At 35.4% G+C, this 10,346-nt stretch overlaps 1 protein-coding gene across 1 annotated transcript; it reads left to right on the forward strand.

Annotated features, from left to right (window-relative positions):
• Window positions 1-1,843: 1,843 nt before the first annotated feature.
• Window positions 1,844-6,157, forward strand: LOC108783300 (cytochrome P450 307a1). Its single transcript, XM_018551840.1, has 3 exons — window positions 1,844-2,514; window positions 4,501-5,292; window positions 5,829-6,157. The coding sequence occupies exons 1-3, from the start codon at window positions 2,115-2,117 to the stop codon at window positions 6,155-6,157; spliced, it is 1,521 nt and encodes a 506-aa protein (XP_018407342.1). The 5' UTR covers window positions 1,844-2,114.
• The last annotated feature ends 4,189 nt before the right edge of the window (window positions 6,158-10,346 follow it).

Consider the following 10,346-nt stretch of genomic DNA (forward strand, 5'->3'; position numbering starts at 1 on the left):
GAAACTTCCATTAAAAAATATTTTTATTTAAAAAAATATTCTTTATTTTAAACATACCAAAATTGTGATTTATTAAAAATATTACATAGTATTTTGTTATAAACATTTTTAAAAAAGGAGACTCCAAGAGAAGAGCTATGGTCCCTCCCTATGGATTCACCAGTAGTGACAAATAATTTATTTGATTCTGAGAACAATTATATGATTGATTTATTTTTTAATTTTAAATTTCTTGACAGTTTTATTTAATATTATCGCTTTTAATTCGTGACTATTGATTGATTTTATAAATATAAAGAAACGATCAATCAATTAATATTAAAAATAATCAATTGATAGCAATCTTTTATCATCACACTGTCTTACGAATTGATGTAATTTTGCAAACTATTGCTTTTTTTATGGTTTTTAACTTTTGGTGGATAATATAAATAATAATATTGGATTAAATAAAGATCACTCGGCTATGCAACCGTTGTGAATGACATACTCTTTTTACGTATTTAACAACTTTAGTTTTTTATGACTGGAACTTACGCGAGCATAATAAATCGAAACGTTCTGACATTTTATTTGTAATTTATTCTCAGACAATCTACTTGTATTTGTTCTAATAATAACACGATGTTGTTAATTTATGCGCACTAACTACTGCCAGCGCTTGACATTCATTTGCTCTTTTGTTTTATTATTATTTTATATGACTGAGCTGTTATTTTGTTATTATGTTGAAAATTCGCGGATCTCTTCTCTCTTCATCTTCTCTCTTATCCTGTTTCTTGGCGTACAGGGTAATCATAATCTATCTTCTTAATTGTTACGAGATTCTCGCCTTTTAAAAAGTTTGAAAACGTCATGCCGGTCATGCCGATCAGCCACTTACCACGTGAAAATGGCAACTTCGTTTCCCGTTTACGTACCCCGTAGTGTACCAAAAGCAAATTACCGTCGATCACCGACTCCGACATTCTCGGCCGCGAGTACATCGGGTGGTACCGGCGATCAAGTCGGTCCCGGCGCAGCTGCAAGTACACGTAGTATACGCTCGCACACTACTTTGCTGCCAGAAAACCCGATGGCACCTTAAAGAGAGAAGTCAAGGGCAAGAAGCGTCCCTTCGTTTGCAGAGCCTGGGCCCAGGAGACCGCGGGCCCTACTGGGCGATTCTTCTCCCCACCTTTTCCACTAGCACCCGTCCCTACCACTACGTAGATTTGCTCTTTGCTCCACCGCCTCCGGGGCCCTTTTCCTCTCCCTCTTTCTCCGATGTACCCGCGATCATCCCTCCGCTGCCGCGTCTGCCTCCTTCCAGCCCTTCTCCCTCTGTTCTGGAGACTGCGAATCTTACCAACCCATACGCGAGTGAGTACGTTCCTTCAGGTTTCCTTAAAATTCGTCTCTGTTTAAGCAGAGGCAGAGGGGTACGCTCATATAATCCATACAAGAGTGTCCACCACCTCCTCCTCCTCTTTCGCGTCTTCCTCCACTTCTATCGCCACCACCTCCTCCTCCTCCTTCCTTCCTCCTCCTGTTGCCCATCTTGTCTCAACATGAATCCATATGTATGGGGTTGAGGCGCACAGTGCTCGACGCAAATGTGCTGACTACATTACGCCCGGCTATATAAGATAGCCGGACAACCATCCTATCCCCACAGACCGAGTCAGATCGGCGGACCGTTCACAGACGGGCCACAAGGAGCTCGCGTCCCGATCGGCTGATACTCATTCGCGGTGAAGATATCACGTCTGAGATCGTCTTGGAAAGGTCGACTATTGTTGACGTTTCTGGCGAAGTGAGCAAGAGACTGCTTAAGAGTTCGAAGGATCGTCTTATCAGAAAATATTGGCAAAGACAATTCGATTATCAAGACCAACGCGTGCTTTGATTCAAAGGAATCTATATCCTGCAGAAAGGATATAAACCAAAGTTCTAGAAAGGAGAGAAGCACGATCGAAGCATCTTGATAGCAAAATATATCCATTAAGAAGCATTGGAAAACTAATTTTTTCAGATTGCCAGAAAAAAAAGGGGAAGAAATATTGTAAAGGAAGTAAAAGAAGGAAAAGGTAGAAGATTCTCTTTAGTGAAGAAATTTGTGATCGTGCTGAAGAATGATTTTTATTGGCGCCACGACGTATTTCCTACTTGCCGTCGTTCTAGTGGCCTTGGTCTTGATCGTGATGGATCATATCAGATTGAAGAAGAGGCCGAAGAAATTATATGACAGCGAAGAGTCATCCGATTTACTAGATCCACCTGGACCGAAACCATGGCCAATTTTGGGCTCTCTTCATATTTTGGGACGCTACGATGTGCCTTACAAGGCTTTTGGCGACCTCGTCAAGGCCTACAACAGTCAGATAATCAAGCTAAAGATGGGATCTGTACCTTGCGTCGTCATCAATGGATTGGAGAACATCAAGGAGGTCTTGATTGTCAAGGGCCACCACTTTGACTCTAGGCCAAACTTCATTAGATATCATCTCCTCTTCTGTGGCAACAAGGAGAATTGTAAGTATCCTATTTTTGTTTTATTATTTTTGTAAGCTTTTAATTAAGAATCAATTCACACAAAATTAGATCTAGTTTTTGAACGGTCAAATTAATATCAATGAGATTAAGTATTAATAAGATTGTGGGGGAGATCTTTATATACATTTACATCTCTTATATATTTAAAGCAGCTTTTGGACGATTTATTATCTTATCGATGTTACTAATTAATAAATCGAATGATGATCCGTGGTCAGTTAACACTCTTAGATCGTTTGTCGAAACAAAGATCGATTACGCACGTGCAGCAAATTACTCTCTCAGCGGTTCGGGTCACGTTGCGAGCATGTTTTCCGATTACACGTCCAATAGGGAGATCAGAAATTCCGACTGATCATTATGAATCATCGATACAGCGTCGGCCGAAAGTTCGCAGTTTATTAGCACCTCGTTCGAGAACTTCTGAAAAATCGTATGCTAATGACCTTGTCGCGCGTCGCGCGCGCACGAGACACGTGAGCACGCATATACTCACGCATACCTTACGCACAACGCATGATTTACTTGTCGTGTACGCATATTCCATGCTCGTCCGCGCCGAAACTCACGCTAAGGTCAGCTTAAGAAGCGGTACCAAGTGCAGGCGGAAAAGGTCACGGTACCACTTTCACGCGTTCCTGGCTTACCCGGCAGTCGGAAAATAGGATCAAGGCTGAACCATCAGAATTACCGCCGCCACACGCCATCACGTCCCGCGATCCAAGACGATCGCGCATTAACTCTTTCCACTGCGTACGTTCGTACGCATTGCAACGGAATATTTTAATTTCGCGCGCACGTCACACGCGCCGGCGGCTCTTAATACGGTCACCTCCATAAAGTGCTTTATTTATTGCAGAATGAGTATTATTATTAGCTATAACTAATCCTATGACTTTTTCGTTACACGCAATAAATTAATGATACGTTTTCTATACTAACCTTTCTCAACGTTTGCATATTCTGATTTAGCTTTCGTCAGACGTGTTTCATTTAATCGTTTCTATTATCAAGATATCCGTAACATATTTTTAACTGTATAAAAAAGACCAAAGAATACTCGATATAAAACACTCAATTTTTTCCATATTGTAATTTATTTATTCATGATTTGATCATCGGATCATGGAAAGTATATAAAAGAAACTCAAGAAGAAAAATAACCTGTTATAGAACACTAAAAAAAGTGTCCATATATTGTAATTTATTTATTCCCGATTTAATAATGTTCGTTGGATTATCACGAAAAAAAACAAATACGGGGGGACGAAGCTGCCGCTCTTCAGGTTCTCGGGCACGCTGCATGGATGACGAGAAACCGGGTCACTTCCTACTGCCGTCTCCTCTCACGCTTCGATTTCATATTAAGCGCGCTGAGCGGCGAATCGATTTTCTGCCGTGTTCGCTGGATGGAGAATCGATGCCGTATCGTCTAGCTGCGTTCGCGTTACATTTCCGCGTACGTAATGCACGCGAAGGTGCACGAAGTAGAAAGGGAGTGTGTGGTGAATTTTTCTTCGCAAAACGATGATGTTTCGAAACGCGTTGTTACGCGCACTGGGACGGTAACAAGGCCAAGTTCAACGCAGCCGCCGCAGTTCTGCTGATTATCTTTTTCTTGATTTAGTAATTTGAGCCGCGATACATTCGTAGAATATACATATACGTTTACCATCACGACGCCCTGACGTCAGCTGCTTCCGTTGTAAGTTACTATAAATTGCAACGCGATGAAAGCAAAACTAATTGATGCTATATTTAGAGAAGAACGTCTGAAAATGGTCTTAAATAGAATAAGAAGGAAAAGGCAGTTATCCCGAATATTTCTGAAATACATATTTTCGTAAAATAATAAATTAAAAAAAAAATACATAAATTTTAAATAGAAAAGTTTCAATATCGATCAACGTCATTTAGATATTTGAAACAGGATAACGATTAAATAATTCTTCCTCTTTCTTACAGCTTTAGCATTCTGCAACTGGTCAGACCTCCAGAAGATGCGAAGAGAGATGCTACGGGGGCATACTTTCCCGCGCGCCTTTACCACGCGATACAACCAGTTGAACGGCATAATCGGCGACCAGATTGAATGGCTGATTAACCACCTGACCGGCATCTCTGGTATCAGTGTGCACACCAAGCCGCTGATATTGCACATGTGCGCGAATATCTTCTTCAAGTACTTCTGCTCGCGAAGCTTCGAGTACGGCCACGATTCGTTTAACAATATGCTCAAGAATTTCGACAAAGTCTTCTACGAAGTGAACCAGGGGTATGCCGCGGATTTCATGCCGTTCCTAATGCCACTCCATCAGCGTAACATGATGAGGATGGCGACTTGGACCCATGAAATTCGAAAGTTCGTGGAGGAATATATAATTGAAGATCGTGCGACCAGCTGGAGGTCAGTCATATCTGAGGTAGACTACGTGGACTGTTTGATAAATCACATCAAGACGGATGCCGAGCCCAAGATGACGTGGAACATGACAATGTTCGCGCTGGAAGACATCGTCGGAGGTCACTCGGCAGTCGGCAACTTCCTCGTAAAGATTCTAGGATTCCTGGCTACACGGCCGCACGTTCAGAAAACAGCGCAGATGGAGATAGACGCGATCGAGACTACGAGCAACTTCATCGGATTAGAGAACAGGGGAAACATGCCGTATACAGAAGCTATAATTCTTGAAGGAATCAGATTGATCGCCAGTCCGATCGTTCCGCATGTCGCCAATCAGGATAGCTCCATTGCCGGTGAGTAATTTTCTCTCTTCTTTTTAATGCATCATCAAAATACATAGATAAATGATCAAAATAGACACGTAAATGAAAAGAACGGAAAGATGTGGAAATTTGCAATTTTCGCTCGCAATGTCATAAATTTTTGTAAATTATAAACGCGATTTTTTTGAAAGCAAGGCAAGAATTTTACAAAAAGAACAATTTTGCTGAAAGGGGTATAAAATTTTATGTAGATAACTCAACTATGATGAGCAATATTTCCAAATCCGAGATTATTTTAATAATCCGAGAAAGTTATTTTTAGATCTGTATCTAACTAAAATTTTAGATACTTCAAGGAAATCGTTCTTTTCTCGTCTTGACTAGAGAGTAATTGTTTTTACAATTTACAGAAACTGCTAGCGAAAGTTGCAAATCTCTATAAAAATAGTTATTTAAGAATTTTATTTATATTTTGAATAATATTAATATCAATATATTTATTAATTATTTAAAAAATTGTGACAGTTTTTCGTTGATTTTATATAAATCCTGATCTTATATTCTAGGTTACAAAATAGAGAAGGACACATTTATCTTCCTGAACAATTATGAACTAAATATGTCGGAAGAGTTGTGGACATCTCCTGAAGAATTCATGCCTCAGAGATTCATACAGAATGGCAAACTGCTAAAACCAGAACACTTCCTTCCTTTCGGGGGCGGCCGAAGATCCTGCATGGGTTACAAAATGGTCCAATACATTAGCTTCTCGACGATAGCCACCTTGCTGAAGAACTTCAATATATTGCCGGTAGAGAAGGAGAATTACAAGGTTCCTATTGGCAATCTGGCACTTCCCGCGGACACCTTCAAGGTCCGTTTCGAAAAACGGTAGGATAGAAAATGCGAAAGAATAAATCAATGAGAAAGAATGAATCTGGCCGATGAAATCGGAGCGTAAATTTGATTTCTCGTCCACGATCCGACCACGAGCTGGGCTCCTGAAAACTTTGCCGGTTACGCGGAACATCAGTAATCAAAGAGATCAATTGGATCCGAGTAGAAAGCATATTTGAAAAAAATAGTTCGGTATTTAAATATCAACTCACTTGATGATGTTATCGAATGTAAGACTATTTTGCATATCTGCGAAGTTTTTATTAACGTTACGCGTAGCGGAGGACCAGCAGCTAAAAAGAGGCTTTTAATTCCAACGAAGCTTTACTTACGTAGGGAAGGTTAGATACGAGAACGAGAATACTGACATTACTAGGTCGTTAAGATAGCTAATTGAATCATTCTTCGACTTATGCTCTAGGCGCGAATACGCGCGGAGCCCAGTTTCGTTAGTTCAAATCTTTGTTAATTTTACTTTCTATAGAATATTTTCTCTCTCTCTCTCTCTCTCTCTCTCTCTCTCTCTCTCTCGATTTAATTGAGTTACATGATTTTTGCAAAAAATATTTTGCATTGTAGATAATTAATTCGAGAGAGCATTTAGTGTTTTTTTAATTATTGGGTAATTGTAAAATTTTAATCTTTGTTTGAAAATTATTGAAAACTACAACTAAAAATTATTGTATGCAAAAATCAATTTATAACATCCTCTATTAAAGGATAATTGATTATTAAACTTCGATTATATATAAATGAAAAATTTTTTAAAACATTATATATTGCTTATCATTTAGTTACTACTGGTGTAAAAAATAAATCTTTCAATTTGTTATATTAATAAAACATTATCACATTAAAATCAAGTTCAAACGATTCATACATATAACTTTGTTACTTGAAAAATATCGATGATTCAAATGAAATAAAAATTTTTCTGTAATTTTCTTTGAAGAAGATTAAAATTAATTAATAATTCCTTTGAATCTTAAGGTGTTTAAATTTAACAAACTTGACGTTAGGAATTTACACAGTAAGTACACATTTTTGTGGTATATGATGAAACAGAATTCTTCCATAAAAAAATTTTGTAAAAGATTTTAACATTGTACTTTTTATCTCGAAGGTATATGATTTTATTTTTATTTATATGTAGAGATATGCATTGCAATTTTATTTTTTTTTTCTTGTTCTTCTTAATATATTAGATCAGTACAAAAGTTTGTGCCCGATTTATTATTAATTTTGAATAATAAATTGAATACGAATTTTTGCACTGCCTACATATTAAATGATTGTTGTTGTTAAGTCATCATACATGTATTTTTTGTCTTGTTCATATTGTTACATTTCGTGAGGTAGTGTGAAGTAAGGCACTAGAGATGTAGGTATTCCTATCCGCCATTTTGGGTCCACTTGACTAATAAGTATAGTACGATTAGTACGTGGTGACAATGTAAATATATCAAAAATTAAAATAAATTGCCGTTGAGAGCCAACACAGGATGAAGGTGTGTAGTAAAATTTATTTAGTTACATATAATTGCAAATTGCATACGTTTCGACTTTAATCCAGGTCCTTTTCAATGCATTGAATTTTTCATGTATTGGAAAGGACCTGGATTAAGATCGAAACTGGTCGAAACGTATTCAATTTGCAATTATATATGTAACTAAATAAATTTTACTACACATCTTCATCCTGTGTTGGCTCTCAACGGCAATTTATTTTAATTTTTGATATATTTACATTGTTACCACGTACTAATCGTACTATAACCAATCAGTCAAGTGGACCCAAAATGGCTGATAGGAATATCTACATCTCTAGTGCCTTAGTGTGAAGAAAGCTTGAGGAGTAATTTTGAAAGCAAAAAATATAGGAAAAGAGATATAAATAGAATTAGAATATTACAGTTGATACAAAAAAATTTTACAGTTGTTTCTAAAATGTTTTGAAATAAAATCGTATTTTATAAAATAATACCCACCAAACATTAATTAACATTATATAATTTTTATTTGTTATTGTTACTTTTGGTGTTTGGTGAGTAATTATTCTCGACAAGGAGTAGTTTTTTTTCTGTATTATATCATAAATAATAATTCATTTTTATCGTATCAAGCATTTATTAGAGCATTAGGTTATTATTATTACACATACAATTATTTTATATTAATATTGTTTATTATTATTATCATTATTATTATTACTGTCAGTAATCATGTTAATCATTCTATCCTTTGTCGCCTCGTTTCTCCACCGGACCCTACATATGGTATATCCCATGCTTTCACATTTCGTAAAGTGTACATTATTTTGTGTTTGTTATTTAATTATCGTGATTGTTACGCCATTTGTTAATTTATTATTTAAGATTTTAATAATATTTTAATAAAATACGTGAGATACACATATGTATATACAATATGATATATATGTATTTTTATATCGGCGTATATAATACATACTTAATATAACTTAAATAAATCACAATTAATTAGAAAATAATTTATTAATCAGTCGCGTGATGAACTGATATACTGTATGATAAAGCTCGTATAAACTTTTGTCAATATCATCGCGCTTTCTCCGCAAAAAATATTGTGTATGCGTGCGTATATGTGTGTATGTATTTTGTACAAAGAAAAATGACACTTATAACTGTAAAAGATAGTTGTACAAAATGACATTTTAATCGCTGAGAAAACTTTGATTATTATCGCAACTTGTCAGCTATAAATAAATATGTAATAACAAGTATAACACGCGAGTCTGAAACTCCTTCCTGTGCTTATCGGACCGACTGTTGATCGTTATCACCGTACCAATCTGTCAACTTTATCAAATTTAACATGTTAATTATTTACAAGAAGATTTACAAAAAATAAGCTAGGAATAAGTTTTACTTGCACATTTAAATAAGTTTTGTGTGCCTTCATTCAATTTTATATTCACAATTTTTGTAATTGTTGAATAGTAATACAATTTATTAAAATGATAAGTTTTTATATTTAATTAATTATGCGTATTATGCGATAAAATGTTATCGATATTACGCAATAGCTTTTCCTTTAAATCTTCACCGTCCATGATGATATTTAATACTTTTCTTAACAGGAAAATCTTTGAAATATCTGACAATAAATTTGAACAATTTTAAAGATTATGTTCCAAATACTCTAGTAGCAATTTTTTGGGGATATATTGATTAAACGTTGGGGATGTAAGGCTACTATTTAGGCACTATTGTGCTAATAATTGTGCTACTACGGTATATATACCGTAGCTGATAATTAATAACTAAACTTTTGTATGGAAGCAGAATGGATCAAATTGAATAAAAAATGCAATTTTTGCAATGGTTAACTATTGCGAAAATTGCAAAATGGTAAAGAACTTTTTTATTCAGTTTAGTCCATTTGTCTTTATACAGGAATTTAATTATTAATTGGCAGACACCATGTATACATATATTAAGTCTTAATTAAACAATGTAATATATACTGTCTTATACTGTCTTATCAAAAAATATCATCTTTGAGATTACTTATCTCTCTTGCGAGATCCACAACCTAGTACAAACCTACTCTCATTACAATGAAACTTGCGAACACATTTTGCAGTATAACCTAAGTACTAACATATAGCATTGTTTTCGTAATGACAAAACTTTTATCGAGATGACAACACAGTTCCATCATATAACGTTTTATTTCTCTGAGCTCTAAGCAAATATCTTTACCTATTTTATCTTCTTTAATTTCTTTGCAAAATATATGATACAAAATTTCTATACGTATAACATATTAAAAATAAATACATAAAAGAAATATTGTTACTTCTCAATATACTCTTTAAATATCATTTAAATAATTTCTTCTTTATGTGACATTACATTTGTATTTCTTTCATCGACAGTCTAGGATGCCTCTACATAATTAGCAAAGCGCAAAACATTATTCGCAAATGCTGACGCAGAATGATAATAACCGCATGCAAGATACAGACAAATTAATCGCAAGCAATTAAAAACAAATTAAAATTTTTATTCTGCGTCTGCGTTTATAAACTACGTTTTGCAATTTGCAAATTATGTAGAGACACTTTAGTATTCGTACACAGATGTACGTTTTGACTACCAAGCATTTAATATTATCTACTCTTGGCAGTTATTTTTATCCGCATA

Source organism: Cyphomyrmex costatus, unplaced genomic scaffold (genome assembly GCF_001594065.2).
Source record: "Cyphomyrmex costatus isolate MS0001 unplaced genomic scaffold, Ccosl1.0 scaffold147, whole genome shotgun sequence".
Taxonomy (NCBI): Eukaryota; Metazoa; Arthropoda; class Insecta; order Hymenoptera; family Formicidae; genus Cyphomyrmex; species Cyphomyrmex costatus.